Here is a 16957-nt window from a genome sequence, read left to right as displayed (position 1 = left end):
CCTTACTCTTTGAATTTGTAGACTCATTTATGATCATACAGAATCGTCCCCTAGCTTGGGCTCACTATATAAAAGCCATCCACCTGATCTCGTGGGTTGACGCCTGCCAAACCCCAGACACTTCTTTTCAAGTCTTGATTTACTGACCAGAAGAGATAGAAAAATACAGAAGAATTAACAAAAGTCATCAATCACACTCAAAACCCCTCAAGGAACAGTTGCACTCGGCAAATTAAACAAACTATGTACGGCTTTCGGCTACCGCTGCTAAATTTATTCGCAAATCATATCTTTAGACTGTCAACGCATCCCTCGAAGCGCAGCTCTAGAGACCTTTTGCCCAACGATGCTGACAGTCATCAGCCATCACAGCGATACACTTGCTGGCTCAGAGTCACTTACTGGTATTGGTGGCTCTGGAAATGATAAGACGCTTGCGGTAAGTTACCTTGCATCTCCTTATACTTGAAGAATGGAATGGCGCTTTGGTCATACGAGTCATCGTATATATCAATTGTTTAACCCGATTTCTTGTTGCGAGTCACAAATAATAACGCCAGGTATGCATCTGCGGTGAAGTTTCGCAATGCGGTTTACACAGGGGGTTGTCACAAAGTTTTCATCTTCATATACCAATCCCACAAGCGTTATATGTGCAGAAGCTAAGCACCGCACTGCTCCTCAGGAATCAAGCATAAACTCTTGCAAATAAGATCTACGCATAACAAACAGGATTAGGGATCAACAGAGCTCTCTCTTCATGTAGTTTTGTCACGATCACTCTCTAGTCACCATACAGATTCCTCATCCTTTCTACAGAACTTTCGATGCAACACTCGCACGCCAGCCACTAGTACATCACCAAACAAGCCTATAAACTTTTTCAAATCCTCCACAAAGCTAAAAGATATATTCAGGGAGTAAAGAGGGTACTGGTGAGAGGATGAACATGCGCCCCTTGCAAAGAAAGAAAGTTTACGTGAATACTATTGATTTTTACTCCACCAATATCACTACCTGGATGTTGAGATAGTATTCCACGGCATCAAGCTGGTGCTGCTAATCCATAACTGACTGTTTTGATCCTCAAATGCTTGCATTTACTATCATGCTAGAGGGAACCACTAATTCTCGTTGGTGTACAAGTTCCACAATAATATGAAGATGAATTACCATTCTTTCGATTTCTTGGCCTAAAGATGCGCGGAACGCCCATACACAATGGCTGAATGAACGGGCAAGGATGACGGGAAGAGAGACATGCAGAGGTATGATATGTCTCCAGACTGTCATAATTATTACATTTTTCGTTCCCAATGTACTGTGACTTAACTCTGGCATTGCAAACTTCTCATTCCCCCTTCGTCGCAAGAAAACTTCAACTAGCAAATTGCCAACTTTGTGTCCATGGTGCATTTTATCAATATAAAACACATTTGGAAGGGAGAAAATGTCTTATGCATTGATCCTCACACCGTTCTGTCTAAGCACACTTACACAGCCAAATCACACTTGTGATTCAACAGCCTCATGAAGACGCTCAGGAACTGAAGCTGGTCAACTGGAGTGAATGCAGAATTGTGGAGCGAGAGATTAGTCATCATCGGAGCTCTACTTTGGCTTACCCCGCTATTTTTACATAAGCTTCATGCATTGCGTCTATCAACGCAGCCTGGTCTAACATAATCCACAAGGCTGAATGAATGATCTCACTTTCTTCAAGAATATCAAGCAGCAGCACAACGTGAGATGGGATTACCTTTAGACATGGAAAATCTACATGCCCCTACGATTCCCTCTGGTCCTACCTCTGGACCAGGAGCCACAAATGGAATGCAAACTAATGGCTTAACATTTGCTCAACTTCAGGCCAAGAAAGACAATATAGAAGCTGAAATCAAAGCTCTGAGTGGTGTTCTTGACTCGGCAGGTTATACTTCAAATCATATGAGCTTCTGCTAATATACATTAGCATGGCGTGGACATGAATACAAGACTTTTAACTCCTGATGGTTTCCCTAGAGCAGATTTAGACGTTGCACAAAGTAAGCATTCTACTTTCATGAAAGTATGTATGATCTAAGCTAATTTAGTCCGTAAAGTTAGAACTACTAGATCACGGATTATTTATCTCAAAAACGACCACAAAGCCCTTATGAGCGTCATTGAGAAGCATATTCACGAACATTTTGCAAGACTTGCCGAAAGCCCAAACACAGAGGAGCCCGTTGTCGACGAAGTTCAGGCTGGTAGAATTGTACCTTCTTTCGATGAGCCAGCACCTTTGGATCTACCTTTTGCAAAGGTCAATAGCGTTGCAGCGGGAAGCCCTGCGGACGATGCTGGTCTAAAAGCTGGTGATACAATCAGAAATTTTGGTTATGTGAATCATGCGAATCATGATGGCTTGAAAAGGGTGGGAGAATGTGTACAAGGAAATGAGGGCGTATGTGTTCTCTATCATGACGAGATGCTCGAAAATCTTACTAATCTATACTTTGACAATAGCGCGAGGTTATGGTAAAGGTTTCAAGAGATTTGGGACGCCAAGAGCTACAATTAAGTTTGACACCACGAAGAAATTGGGGAGGCAGAGGGCTTTTGGGCTGTCACATTCTGCCATTGTAGATTAAAATTGACTACTCCTAACGCCTGGGCATATTGTGGCATCTGCTATTCGAGCGTAGGAGTTTACATGGCGTTTGGGTTCTGGTGGAATAGTTTGGCCCAATTTTTTCCATGCCAACACATAAGGTTGATTTGGGCATCGTTAGATTCAATACACGTTAGTAGTTACCAGTAACACTTTCTGTGTATCAAGGTCAAACTAGATAGCCTGGTATAGAAACGACTAGATGATCTTACATCTGATAACTAAGGCGGTTGACCAGTAGCTTCTCAATAGCTTCCGGAAGATACCTACTGTGATAGAATGTCCACGGGTATACTTGTTACTATCTTGATACCTAGCAGGTACCTAGGTAGTTGTGCGTGCAAGTAAACAAAGACGAACAATGAAATGACGCTTTTGATATCAGCTACCTACCAGGTAGGCTCGTAAGTACACACCATACTACCCAAAGGCTTCGATTCAGATAAAATCAAATGATAATTCCGAAACAAAACAATATAACGTGATAATTCACAAACTGCATTCATGCATTCAAAAATTTCATTCCACTTAATTCCACAGTTCCAAGATTTTGAAATTGGTTGACAGGTGAATGAATCCAATGAATGACAGAATAATAACGTGACTTCTGTCAAAAAATCCATTTTTCGCTTACATAAAGTTCGCCCACCGCTTTCTTCTCACTAAAGTTTTGGTCTTGTAGCAATCAAAACATTCTCACATCCTTGGAGACCAAATCATACTCCACCACGTCCACGACGAATTTTCAACGATAACAGGTACCCCCCCTCCTCTACAACTCTTCTAGTCATCAAATTCGTTTTCGCATCAACAATTTTTCATTTGCGCTGACCATTTGATCAACAGTATCGACCTGTGCGAGATCTGCTTACCTCAACTTCTACCTAACGAAAACATAAAGAAATCATGGCGGAGTCCTCTGCTACAACCACACCAACCTTCAAGCTTGTGCTTGTCGGTGATGGAGGAACCGGAAAGGTAAGCAAGTCGAACTTAGAGATGGCCATATTGCTCCCGCCGTTGTCAAGTTGTTAAGTTGGATATCATTGTCGCGAAATTTGCGCCTTCATTCCAACGATAGTGGCGTAGTAGCGTCTTGAATCATAGACTAATCATCAAATAGACCACCTTCGTCAAGCGCCATTTGACTGGTGAGTTCGAGAAGAAATATATTGCTACTCTCGGTGTCGAAGTTCACCCCCTTGGATTTACTACCGTATGTTGCGAATTCCCCACCTTGATCCGAGGCAAGGTTTACTAACACTCGCAGAACTTGGGAAACATTCAATTCGACGTCTGGGATACTGCTGGACAAGAAAAGTTCGGAGGTCTCCGTGATGGATATTACATTAACGGCCAATGCGGTATCATCATGTTCGATGTTACTTCCCGTATCACATACAAGAACGTTCCTAACTGGCATCGTAAGTTCCTTCAAACTCTCATGTTAGAATGGTCTCAACTAATTTTCCAAATAGGTGACTTGGTTCGTGTTTGCGAAAACATTCCTATTGTTCTTACCGGAAACAAGGTCGATGTCAAGGAACGTAAAGTAAAGGCAAAGACCATCACCTTCCACAGAAAGAAGAATCTCCAGTACTACGATATTTCGGCCAAATCCAACTACAACTTCGAGAAGCCTTTCTTGTGGTTGGCCCGCAAGCTCGTTGGTAACCCAACTTTGGTACGGGCACAACTATCTCCATGATTCTCAAAGTATTGTGACTAATATGTATCAGGAATTCGTTGCTGCACCAGCATTGGCACCACCAACTGCACAAGTCGACGAGGAGCTCTTGAAGGTTTACCACAAGGAGATGGAAGACGCCGCCGCTATGCCACTCCCAGATGAGGATGACAACGATTTGTAAATCGACCGCAATAATGTCCAGAGGACCTTCGATCAATTAGCAGCATCTTAGATAGTTCTTTTTCTCTCGGTGGTATTTGCATTTCTCCTGTCGATCGGTTTTGCGGATAGAGGCAGATGACGCTCTCTCGTTTACTCGGGGCAGGGCACATCACAGGCCAAGGGGTATGCTGGGAGGGATGGATTGGGAATTTTACGAGCGACGAACATCTTGAGATAGAATTGATTCTCGAGATATCACTGCCATTGGCAGCTTACGTAGCTAGAGCAAAAAGCCATTAGTTCTTTTGATAGACAACTTTATGAACTCAAGGGCTTGTAAGGCCATACAGGAAAAAAAAGTGGTTAAAATGTGATTGGATATGACCAGGAAATTGAATTTTTAAGTATCACCCAGCCTCCCAGACATGTATTATCAGCATATCTCATCATTTGCCAATTTCAAATCTAGATACTTTCTACATCAGCGGTCAGACTTAGCTACTAGGCCAGAGAAGGAAGCTCGGATTGTCGATTTACAAGTTCTTATTACTACCTACCCCTCATGCTTTTTGTTTGCTTGTCATCGAGTTTTGGTACCAGCTTGACCTTGAAGGATATGACGATATACTCTTCGTTGTTTTCGCCAGTCCTATCCCTGTATGAGATGCATTTCCCAACAGAGATGCTTCTCCGATATGAGAAATACTCCATACACGAATATTGCATTTAAATACCCCAACCAACAAACCCCGCACCACTTCTTATCGTGTACAACATTATACCACATTGAGCGAAGGCTAACAAGTTTGTTCACCATAATTGCCCAATGAATAGTTTCCGAGCCGAACTCTCCTTGTATTCATTTGTCTTATCTACAAACCCTATCCTACGCAATGCAGTTCGAGCAAGATTCCTAGATTATCCTTGAAGTACAATCGTCACTCGATCTGCAATATGATGAGGCGGCTACTATACCTCGTATTCCGAGCTCGATTTAACTGCTTGAAATGTGACGAGGTTTGAATACTGCTCATTCAGTGGAGTTGATGCGGGCGTTTTGCATAGTGATAATGAGCTAAAACACATCAGGAAGGACGTTAAGATTCGCGATGTTGACGTGTGTTCCCATACCTATAAGTACTGTACCCCCAAGCCTGTTCACAGAAGCATGTTTATGACACTCGTTGAATATACTCTGTGTAAACAATGATTTCCCCAATAACGGCAGGATTGGCATTGTTCACAGTGGTGGACGGTGCCAAAATCACCCAAAGGAATGTGCAAGCTAGTCTGGCGGGCCGAGGCGTCCCAGCAAATGCAACTGGGGTGAAGACTCTGGTTACACCTCAAAACATAACGATTCGTTACAAGGAGCCCGGGAAAGAAGGCGTGTGCGAAACAACACCTGGTGTGAACTCATACTCGGGATATATCGACCTTGATGCGTACGTTATTCTTGAAGCCTGACATTTGAAGTAATGTAGGCACAAGATGCTAAACTTTCTTAGAAACTCACACACCTTCTTCTGGTTTTTTGAAGCTCGAAACGATCCTGCAAATGCGCCAGTCACTTTATGGCTTAATGGTGGACCAGGTTCCGATTCTATGATTGGTCTCTTCCAAGGCATGTACCATCATGGAACATCCATTGGAAACTAGCTGACCTTGCCAGAATTGGGGCCTTGTAATGTTACAGTAAACCTCACTACCGAATTGAACCCTTATTCGTTTAGCGAGTATTCGAACTTACTGTTCCTTTCTCAACCTCTGGGCGTTGGCTTTTCGTATGGTTCTGAAGGCGAAGGAAGTTTGAATCCATGTAAGTAGCTCGGCACACCGTTTATGAAGACGTACTAACTTCGGAAACAGCCACCGGTGTTTATGAAAATTCTTCATTTGCTGGAGCACAAGGAAGATATCCTGTCATCAATGCGACAGCCCTCGACACGACAGATTTGTCGGCTGTGGCCGCTTGGCACGTTCTGTAAGAAACACTTTTTCCTCTGCTGAAGATGTAGAAACTGGCTGCTCATGCTTCAATTTTTGGGATCTCTCATCTCTGTTATCTTCAACCTTCTATAACGGTTGTAAAATTTTCATCGTCCTAATGTTCCACAGGCAAGGATTTCTTGGCGGCTTGCCCCAACTCGACCCAGCTGTCAACCTCACCACGAAAAAGGAATTCAATCTATGGACAGAAAGTTATGGGGGTCACTATGGTCCAGCTTTTTACAAGTACTTCTACGACAGAAACCAGGAAATTGCAAACGGCACTATTGCAGGTATTCAACTAGACTTCAACACCCTTGGTGTTGGTAATGGAATTATCGACGAATATATCCAAGCACCCTTGTAAGTCAGGTCACCGATGTTTGTATATGCATCGAAGATCTACTAATCATGTAACTGATAGTTATCCCGAATTTGCCGTGAATAACACATATGGCATCAAGGCTTATAACGACACAGGTACTTGAACCGCTACCAAACATTCGCTCACTATACTGACTACAATAGTCTACAACTTTGCGAAGTTTGCTTTGAATATGGGCAATGGCTGCCTTGACCAGATCGGTTTTTGCAGAGCAACAAATTTGACAACGGCTGTAGAGCAAGCAATTTGCACTGAAGCCGAGAACCTCTGCAGAGACACAGTGGAAGGGGTCTTCTATACATATGGAGGGCGGGGAGCCTATGACATCAGACATCCATATGGTTCGTTTGCTCGTTTTAATACACTCCTCAATTTCTTCTCCATACGATTCAAAGATTACATTGACATGAATTTGAGCTAACCAAATTTTCAGATGATCCAACTCCACCAACATACTTTCTTGATTACCTCAACTTGGCCTCTACACAAAATGCTCTAGGAGTAAACTTAAATTATAGCGAGGACGCCAATAATGAAGTTTACTACGCATTCCAACAGACTGGAGATTTTATCTATCCCACTTTCTTGGAAGATATAGAATATTTACTCGCAAACGACGTTAGAGTATCGCTATTTTACGGTGATGCAGATTATATATGCAATGTAAGTTTATCCCAGATAATTATTCATTACAGCTAAGAACCGAAACTAACACGACCAATTAGTGGTTTGGAGGAGAAGCCATTTCCTTGGCCGCAAACTATACTCACAGCGCTGAGTTTGCGGCAGCAGGATATGCTCCATTCATCGTCGATGGAACAGAGTATGGAGAAGTGAGACAGTATGGAAACTTCAGTTTCTTGAGAATTTACGAAGCAGTGTGTCATATCTCCCTATACCTACTTGTATATTATCAACATTTGATTCACTTACTGACTCTTATCAAAAGGTCATGAAGTACCATACTACCAGCCAGTAGCAAGTTTGGAATTTTTCAGACGAACGTTACTTGACCTCGACATCGCGGAAGGAAAGGCAAGAGTTGCTAGTAACTATTCAAGCCCGGGTACCGCTTCAGCTACTCATACTGAACCTTTTGTTGCCTTGCCGTCATCCACATCAGAATCTAGTATAGCAGCAGCTCTACCAGATGGATTACCCAACTGGTAAAGATGGAAAAGTATTTTTGTTTAAGAGGATACTGTATACCACTAAGAATCCCTGTCCTGTATCGGAAAGTGCATGCAGGTCACGTGTTAACGATCAATTGTTCGTCATGAAGCAAATTTAGATATATTACCAAGACTTTATTAAACTATGAAATTTGAATGTGAGATATTGACGAACCTTGAATGTTCTGATCAATTGAATTTGAACTGCATGAAACATTTAAATTAATTGGTCATACTTCGTGATGTTAACATTATCTGTTCCGGGGTAGATGTGGAAATTCCTTAGATTCTTTAGATTCTCGCTTGCGTCGCGGTCCCCAAACGCGTCGACCTCAACTCATGCATACAAATCATCCTCCCCTAGTTCCTCATCCCTCCCAATTCATTTTATCCACACAGGAATTGGAATTTTTGTTATTGAGGACTTATTTTCTATATTCCATCCTTCAATTACATATTCATTTGGTATGAATAATCATTAATATGGACGACGCGACTCTACCCCCGATGCCTCCACCCCGCTCTCCCTCACCAACTCTCCCTGAACATATTCCTCAACCTAGCTCTGAATCTCACTCCCGGAGCCTACTCGAAGTAGAAAAGGAACGCCCGAATCATTCAGACAACAACGGGGAGTTAGAGCCCGCCAATTCCTCACACGACGTTCCCCTCAAGGAAGAGGCCCCTGATAATGAAGGGAAATTGGAAGGCGGGAAGCAGAAAAGGAAACGAACCAGGTACGCAGGATTATATCATCATCTGCCCTTTGCAGGCCTTTGGAGGTCATTTTTGGCCATTTTTGGCTTAAACTTGCTGTTTCCATACAAAATGTTATACATTATACGAAGTGTGGTGTGCTGATGATTCTGATTCCTGTAGCCCCGAAGACCAAGCATTTCTCGAAGCCCAGTACAAGGAAAACCCCAAACCGAACAAAGCAGCGCGTGCAGAAATCGTCAAAAGTGTTAGATTGAACGAGAAAGAAGTTCAGGTATGGCTATTGCCGAGTTCTATTGTACTGTATTACAAGACGCGTCCCGACTGACGAGTCAATCCCCATAGATATGGTTCCAAAATCGTCGCCAAATCAATCGAAGAAAGTCGCGTCCCCTTCTCCCACATGAGATTGCAGCCTTTGGTCTTGGCTTGGATCCCTTGTCTTCTGATCCTGCATCCATAGTCAACTATAGTAGCAGCCAGGAAACAGATGAGCAAGCTGAATCATTACTGCCAAACGAAGCCTTAAGAACACTTGATAATGAGGAGGAATCTCGAATTCCACAGGCCGTCGAGTTGTCAGCACCCGAAATGACATCTACAATCAAATCTCCAGAGAAAGTTGCGGAAAGTACTCAAAGGCTTCCATTAAAGACCGAACTCAGTTCTCTGGTCTCAGAGACACCCAGCAAGGAAACTCGCTCCCAATCGGTTTCGGAAGCCCTATCCCAATCATTTTCCGCTACACCTGGATATCTGGCCAACCGTTGGAACAATGTGAACCCATTCTCAACCCCTGTTGCTGCTCACAGTGCCATGTTCACAACTCCCACCATGTATGCAATCCCAGTTCTAATCCTTCTATCGCGAATAAGCTACTGACAAAGTATCCCTAGTTCTCGACAAATCTTCCCATCGTCTTGCCCTGAAAGAATCACAACAGATACTACCCCATCTGCTACATCTCGAGTGCGTCTTTCAACTGGCCTGGATGGTAGAGCAGAGTTAGTCGAAGGAGAAATCACCCCTCCCCGCCCACATGCCGAACGGCCTACATCGTCATTATCCAGCGTCATTCCACTAAAGCGAATGCGAAGCTTATATCGCAGCCATAGTGCCCTACCTCTGGGATCTTCATCCTTTAATGGCCCTTTCACGCCTCGTCTACTAAGTGGCCGCTCGCGTGATGCACGGACTTGGGAATTCTGTGCCGAAGGAGAGCCTCGTGACGAACTGACCACTCAGGCGGAAAATGAGTCCAGTGGTTCAGCAATCGCAGCTATTAGTCTTATCCGCTCGACAAGCAGCAGTGCTTTAAAACCCAACCCTAATAAACGAAACACACCATCTCGACCGAATCTGCAAGGGAAAAGACCTAAAATGGGACGCGCATCCTCAAGTGTTGCGAGGATGCAGAGTGGTGTTAAAAAAGCGGGACAGCCGATTAGTGATAAAGATCCGTTGATGAGATCTCCATCAGGAGACTCGGACAAGGAGAATTGGATCCCGTCTCAAAATAGCGTAAACCCACGCCGGCGACCTGCTCATATCCAAAAGGAGAGTGACAGAGAACCGAAAGGAATTCTTCAAGACAATCCTAGTATCCCTACTCACGCAGAATTTGGCGTCAATAAAAATAAGCGAAGAAAGAGCGCTCATTCTGAGCCCCAAGTTTATGAGGATGCAGAAGCTAGTACAAAGAACACCAAAGCTCCCGATGATGATGTTCAACAATTTATGCAAGCTCCGGTGAGCCCGAGCAAGAAGGACGATGTCGATTGTATACAAGGGCTTCTATCATTGAGTCAGGGGAATTGGCGATAATCAGGGCCCTACGGGGTTAGTGATACGAGAAATGAATGATGATACGGGGTCTTACTGGAGCTTGGTTGGTTGGGTATTGGTCAATTTTTGGAAAATGGAATACAATTGGTGTAACATTGTGGTGTGGTGTATGGTCAACTATTGTGGATTCCACTAGCATTTGGAAGATCCAAAAATGTTCAAGTAATTGAAACAATTTTATCTTGAAGATCCAGCAGTCTGCTGGGCTAGTCCTGAACTTTGCGATTCTTTTTTTTCCCGCACACTTCTGCAATCAAACTTGTGCAAGGTCAAACTGCTAGATCATGCATTGCCACTCAATGCTTTGAAAATCACGATGAGGAATCCCCTGTCCATTCAAGCCAATTAAGCGAGCACAACCCTTCAAGTTGTATCAAAATAACTACTATTACCTGATGATCTTCAGACACATATTATTGCTCTTAATTGATCTATCAAATTCTATTCACATTAACTTCGGACCTTGTTAGTCATCCTCTATTCACTGTATATGGTGTGTACTTCTTAAATTTGCTCCCAATTTCCTTTTGGCCCCGTGCCAGTTTCTCTAGCCCAACGACAACAACATAATAGCTTTTTGATTCCCCAACCAGCTTCAAGTTAAAAAAAAACAGTCTCTACCTTCTTGAGGACAACAAAAAGATCACCATTTCAATGGAACAAATTTCTGCTACACAGACACCATTACAAGAATTCCAGGCTCTTGATTCTTACATTGATGTTGACTTTGCTCAGCTTTTTAATTCTTCTGTTTCTATCTGTGATGACAAACTCAGATTGAAAGGGGTAGCTGACAAACCTGGGCCGGATTTTGATAAAGATAATGAAAGAGGAACTGGTATTTGTACAACTGCAGAGCATAAGGCTGTTGATGATGAAGAGATCGATCCTCTGACAGTCAACACAAAGCCATCTATGCTGACACCAGAACCTTCATTGCCCAGCTCCAGTTCTAGTTCCAGCTCAGCATCCAGCTCCACATCTACCAGCACAAATCCAAGTCTGAAAGTCGATAATACAGCTCAGACTGCAGTCGTCTTTAAAACTGTCCACCAAAAGCAAGCATCTGACAGCACTATTGTTCCAGAAATCAGCAGTCTTCGACACCCAAACTACAAAGGAAAAATTTGCAACCCAAGTAAAATTGTCACAAGTTTGACCACTACCTCAGCAACTTCAATGATCGTCAGTCCAACAAGCCGTATTGAACTCCGAGCACTCTACGAGAAGTATCCCAACATTTGCCCAAAATTTCCCGCACCGCGGCCAGCCTTCTTCAACCGAGATCTCAGCCAACAGACATACTTACAATGCGTACGATCACCCCCAATCACACCGCGGAAATACGGCCAACCAGATTCCCGCCGTCTCGCCGAGTCATTTGCTTCCAGAACACCACTCCCGTCCAAAATTCACTTGCACCCCAGAATGGTGAAAGAGAGCTTGAGGGAATGGTATGAGATGGCTGGATTCATGGCAAAGTGCCGACGCGATGAACAGCTCAATCCTTATCCACATCTGGATATGAATTCGGGATGGAATCGCGCACGAGTTCAGGGAGAACAATGGCATGATAATTTCAATCCGTGGCAGAAACCTAATACGAAGATTCTGGAAGTGGTTCGGTTGCAAGAGCAGCTTTTGCAATTTTCGTGGGGCGAACAGGTAGATTCAATTGTTGTTGATGGGGGGTTGGCAGAGGGGGTTTTTGAGAAGGTATTCGAGGGCGTGGATGCGGAGAAAGAGAGGATGGCTGGGCGTGGACAGAAGAGAATGCCCGGAGCTTGGTGGGCGCAGAGAAAACGTATTTTCTATGATTTGAAGGGTAGAGGGTTTAGGGATGAGGTTCATATCAAGAATTGTCAGATTTGGGATGGGGTAAAGGCATGGGCCGCAAATGATATTGACGCAGAATACGGCAAATTGAAGCGAAAAATCGATGTCGTTGAGAAAATGGCTATGAAAGCAGGCGGTATGGAACAGACCCAGATTGAGGAGCCTATTCCCAAGAGACACAAAGCCCGTCGTCGAATCTCACAAGTCATGAGCGCCACCTGGCGAGCCAAGCGAAGAAGTCAGGAAAAGAAAGCCGGTCGATGGACAGATGGAACACCGTTGCAAAACCGCATGTGGGCCGAATTTCACTGGGTCTTAGATGCGCCAGACCATCGTGATCGGCGGTTTTTCGATATGCGGGACTGGCCGCGCATGTTCGCTGAGAGAGGATGGCCGGGAGTTTCTGCGATGCGGGTTTGGGCGGAATTTTATCATGGATGGGGTCCGTTGCAGAGCTGGCTTTATTGGTATACGCTTCAGGCGCAGAAACAGCATAGGATGTTTAGGGAAAGGGAAGGGCAGAGAAGACAGAGGCAGTGGGCTATTGAGGGTGAGGGTGAAGGCAGGCCTGCGGATGCGAGGTTCGGGCATGTTGGGTTCCATGGATAAGACTGCGGTGGAAATGGGATATTCTGGTGCTTTGATGGATTCGAATTTTTTGGAATAATGCGACGATCAGAGTTTTCCTGACCGTTTGGAACATTCAGACTCTACGAGGGTCTTTACGCAACCTAAAGTTCCTCGTCAAATGGGAGAATCGTAGGTTCGAAATATGAAACGAAACGTGTGGCATGACGGCATGGCGGTTCGAAGAGATTCGCGGTATGCAGTTCCGTTTCTCACGCTTTATTTGTCAGCTGGTGATCTTTGCTTTAATATCAGTTCGTAGCAATCTAAGAAAGCCAATTAATTTCCTAGCATAAAAACAGTGATTAATGTGCTCGATGACGAAATCGTTGAAGATAAATTTGCATATTTCGTGCGTAGTATGCTTTCTTGACCGACGTCCACACTTCATCAAAGTAAAGTCTTTACAACTGCATTTCTGACCCCGATGCTGATTGGTATGGATCCTGCTCTTGGTACTAACACTATCATGATGGGTGGTTTATTGGTCTGTACTACGGAGTTTTTCAGGTGGGATAGCAATCGTGTGCCTGGTAAATCTCTTGAAGTCAAATACGCGTACACTAAAGTCGCTTGCTTTGGCTTAATAATAACGAAGTCTGGAATCTCTTGGCTTTCTTAATGGAAATGATTTATCTCTGGTTATTTTGGAGATGAGGAAATAGGGAGAAGGAAAAAGAAGGAACGAAGTCACTGAAAGCTACACACCGTTGCTGTGTAGTAAGAAACGTGAAATCGTTTCGCTTACATGCTGTTCCCAAGGCCATCAACGTCATTATTTGTAGACGAAAGTTTGATTTGAAGCAGAACAATTAATTGTCTCTTTCTTAGAGACCGAGATGATGTGGCACGAGTAATTCGGACATGTTTTTGCAGCAGTGGTGGATCCGAAAGGGTAGTGAATAAGCATAGTCTATTGAGCAGCTGAATACTTCGTTTTGAAAAAGGCTAATTGTTTACAGTCTCGAAATTGGGCGAATTCTATTCGTCCTCAGAAGGAACAGTGTTTGCTGCTAGATCTATTGCCGCAAGTGCGTCTGATCATCTGGGAGTTTTGTATCCTCAATCTTCGTATATAGTATCCTCTATTTCCAGCATCTCAAATGAGACGGGCGTATACATACTAACATTTGCAGCTTGCGGCCGCAACCCTATCACAGTAGCGATATCCCAGCCGCAATTTAATCGAGATCTGCGTGCGTTTGAGGGCGCAATCCCTTTACATCGTAATAAGAAATTCTACGCACAAAAACAAGCCTGCTTTCGCCAAAAGTACTTCGATCAAGTACACCCTGCCTTTAGAGCTCAAATTTTCAATCTCTTCATGATTTGTCGACAGGCATATCTTAATATTGAGGGTGGCGCCCTTTTATATAAAACGAAGACTTTTAGATTCCTTGATCCGATGACTTTGTTCAGATTTTGTTTTAAAATCCAACGCCCCTTCTTCTTAATACAAAGTATGGTTCTTGAATATGACATCTCTTGTGACCGGGCCTTTTTTTGGGTCGATTCTATATTCTCGATGATTTTCCATCGGTATAACCTCAATTTTTTTTATAGAATGAAGATGAGAATTCTAAGTTGCGAGCTTGTCAGCGAGGCAGCGCCTGCCGTTAAGATCAATGGAACCTTTTTCCCAAATTAGCACGGACAAGCAGTACTCCATAATCTCTGCAGCATCCCGGAACTATGGAAGTGGAATCTAAAACCCAAAAATGTTGACAATATCAAAGACTTCGACATTGATGTCAGCGGCGATGATACCTGGTCTAGCTACTTTAAATTTGGTGGAGACAAAAATGGTTGGCACCTTGTCAAGAAGCTATATGCTATGCACACTATCAAGATGAGTGAACTTGTCCAGCGTCTCACGGAAAGGTATCCGTACTACAGAAAACGTGGTATTAGAGAGCAAACCTCGGCCCACATAGAGGACACATTGGTTGATGTCTGCGAAGCTATCCTTGTCCCGGAGACTGCACTAGAACTGTTACGGAAGAAGAACGAGAAAGCGGAGAGGGAGAAGTTGGAGACGGAAAGGTTGGAGAAGGAGAGGTTAGAGGATATATCGGAGGAGTAAAGTTAAGTACGGATCGTCTGAGAGTATAGCAATAACCATGTTTGCTCTTCTAGAACTACTGCAACGGATCGAGTTAGATAAAACTCATACGCATATATCAATAACATCGAAGAACGGTTCACTAAACCGTAATTCTCAATATGTTTATTTGAGTAACCATACAGATATTTACAGATTTCTGACTCGTGATTCTGGTGATACAACACTTTCCCGGTCCTCTTTCTCGATTCTACGTCTCGCTTCCTCGTTCCCCCTTTTCCACATATCTATTCTTTTCAAATGTCCATTGTCAAATCCTTCTTCCCACCACTTCTGGAACTTTGGTAAACTTCTACCTTTACCATTCTTTGGCTCGCCTGCCATTTCCCTGATGGTCTCAAAATACTCTTCAAAATCGGGATAGAGAGCTGTGAAGGGTACTCCATCCCCTTTTACTGCGATTCTATCTTCTTCCCATTTCTTTTGCTCTTCAGCTGAAGGAAGAGTGATGTGTCCAGCCAAAAATCGTGCTACAAGTACGGCTTGCCATTCAAATACCTTAAATGTAAATCCTGCGGCTACAGCACCAACGAAAGTCAAGGTAGGGTCCTCGCGCCAAAATATATGTTGATACAGATTCGGAAGACGATTATTGCGAATTGTAGAATCGAGATTAGGAATGAAAGGAAGAGTCCAGGAATATCCAGTTCCGAAAATAATATAGTCTACTTTCTCCAATTTAGACCCATCCTCAAAGTGAATTGTTCGCTCATCTGTATTAGGATCCGAAGTTATGTGGGATATAGGCGGACGTCGAAGAATATGGGGATGCTGGAAAGCATAGTCAAAAAAATAAGGATGATATTTGCCCCGCACAACAGAATGAAGAGGCCGTTCAACATAATCAGCCAGAGCATAAGAAATATCAGAACCAGAGATGCTGGCGCCAACGACTACTACACGCTTCCCACGATATGTTTCTGGGTCACGCCAAGCTTTCGAATGAAGAACCCTTCCAGGAAAATTTTGGGAGAAGGTAGAAAGACCAGGAGTTGAAGGAATAAACGGGACACTGTAGTGTCCTGCTGCTACAACAACTGCATCAAAAGATTCCGTCCACCATCTATCTTCAATTCCATTGTCAAGGGGCTTGCGCAACGTCAAAACCCATTTCGATGTATGTGGGTCTTTATGAACAAGCTCCACAGTAGTATTGTACGATATCAGATCCGGGTATCCTTTCCGATCCACCAAATCTTGAACATATTTTTCTACCACCTTCCAATGGCGAAATGGCGAGTTTTCACCATGCCTCTTAATATTGACCGCCGATCTTGTTTCCGGAAACGGTTCTTGAGAAAAACACATGGCGAATGCATCTACATTTGTTTCCAACGTAGGATATATCGAGGTATCAGAAAACCTATATTGGGTATTGTGCGGAAGCGTGGTAGGGAGTTCGGATGGAATAGGAAGAGTCTCGTCTGGTCTGCGAGAAGCAAGTTTTTCAAAATCTGGAATCTGTTGGACGTGGTCTTTTGGATCTCCGAGCCTGTGAGATGAATATGAGTGATTGTTCTATTGCTCTAACCCTTCAGACATTTCGTACTCACCAGCATCCTCCAGCTTTCTCTCTTCTCTCAAAGAGCCGGATCTCACCAAATGCTTGCTCCTGAGCCAGAGTATCGAGTGCAATTGCGCCAGCTGGTCCAGCGCCGATGATTGCCACTGACTTGATGGTTGCCATTTTGTGAAAATTGCTCCTTTAGTGAGTTTAGAGATATATAGATATATATATTAGTATTACTGCGAAGTCATG

At 43.6% G+C, this 16957-nt stretch overlaps 7 protein-coding genes across 7 annotated transcripts; 6 read left to right on the top strand and 1 right to left on the bottom strand.

Moving 5' to 3' along the window:
- Positions 1-1767: 1767 nt before the first annotated feature.
- Positions 1768-2628, top strand: EAF02_000420 (uncharacterized protein; the record flags this gene model as incomplete). The annotated part of the gene is made up of 4 exons (XM_038896468.1): positions 1768-1926; positions 1973-2045; positions 2103-2446; positions 2509-2628. 4 exons carry the CDS (start codon positions 1768-1770, stop codon positions 2626-2628), a joined length of 696 nt encoding a protein of 231 aa, XP_038763327.1.
- Positions 2629-3559: 931 nt separating this feature from the next.
- On the top strand, positions 3560-4524 carry EAF02_000419 (uncharacterized protein; the record flags this gene model as incomplete). Its single annotated transcript, XM_038896467.1, has 5 exons — positions 3560-3631; positions 3777-3869; positions 3924-4077; positions 4132-4337; positions 4393-4524. 5 exons carry the CDS (start codon positions 3560-3562, stop codon positions 4522-4524), a joined length of 657 nt encoding a protein of 218 aa, XP_038763326.1.
- Positions 4525-5675: 1151 nt separating this feature from the next.
- EAF02_000418 (uncharacterized protein) lies at positions 5676-8218 on the top strand. The gene is made up of 10 exons (XM_038896466.1): positions 5676-5950; positions 6014-6117; positions 6178-6324; positions 6375-6489; positions 6624-6857; positions 6919-6974; positions 7023-7220; positions 7313-7542; positions 7605-7761; positions 7829-8218. The coding sequence occupies exons 1-10, from the start codon at positions 5712-5714 to the stop codon at positions 8047-8049; spliced, it is 1701 nt and encodes a 566-aa protein (XP_038763325.1). The 5' UTR covers positions 5676-5711; the 3' UTR covers positions 8050-8218.
- A 316-nt stretch (positions 8219-8534) lies between these two features.
- On the top strand, positions 8535-10592 carry EAF02_000417 (uncharacterized protein; the record flags this gene model as incomplete). The annotated part of the gene is made up of 4 exons (XM_038896465.1): positions 8535-8788; positions 8931-9042; positions 9114-9604; positions 9665-10592. The coding sequence occupies 4 exons, from the start codon at positions 8535-8537 to the stop codon at positions 10590-10592; spliced, it is 1785 nt and encodes a 594-aa protein (XP_038763324.1).
- A 675-nt stretch (positions 10593-11267) lies between these two features.
- On the top strand, positions 11268-13058 carry EAF02_000416 (uncharacterized protein; the record flags this gene model as incomplete). Its single annotated transcript, XM_038896464.1, has 1 exon — positions 11268-13058. The coding sequence occupies one exon, from the start codon at positions 11268-11270 to the stop codon at positions 13056-13058; it is 1791 nt and encodes a 596-aa protein (XP_038763323.1).
- Positions 13059-14646: 1588 nt separating this feature from the next.
- On the top strand, positions 14647-15159 carry EAF02_000415 (uncharacterized protein; the record flags this gene model as incomplete). The annotated part of the gene is made up of 2 exons (XM_038896463.1): positions 14647-14670; positions 14725-15159. 2 exons carry the CDS (start codon positions 14647-14649, stop codon positions 15157-15159), a joined length of 459 nt encoding a protein of 152 aa, XP_038763322.1.
- A 168-nt stretch (positions 15160-15327) lies between these two features.
- Positions 15328-16885, bottom strand: EAF02_000414 (uncharacterized protein; the record flags this gene model as incomplete). The annotated part of the gene is made up of 2 exons (XM_038896462.1): positions 15328-16690; positions 16752-16885. 2 exons carry the CDS (start codon positions 16883-16885, stop codon positions 15328-15330), a joined length of 1497 nt encoding a protein of 498 aa, XP_038763321.1.
- Positions 16886-16957: the final 72 nt, after the last annotated feature.

This window comes from Botrytis sinoallii (genome assembly GCF_014898435.1).
Source record: "Botrytis sinoallii strain Bc 23 chromosome Unknown BSIN_001, whole genome shotgun sequence".
Lineage (NCBI taxonomy): Eukaryota > Fungi > Ascomycota > Leotiomycetes > Helotiales > Sclerotiniaceae > Botrytis > Botrytis sinoallii.
The sequence above is the reverse complement of the archived record's forward strand: the minus strand, read 5'-3'. Positions and strand labels throughout refer to the sequence as shown.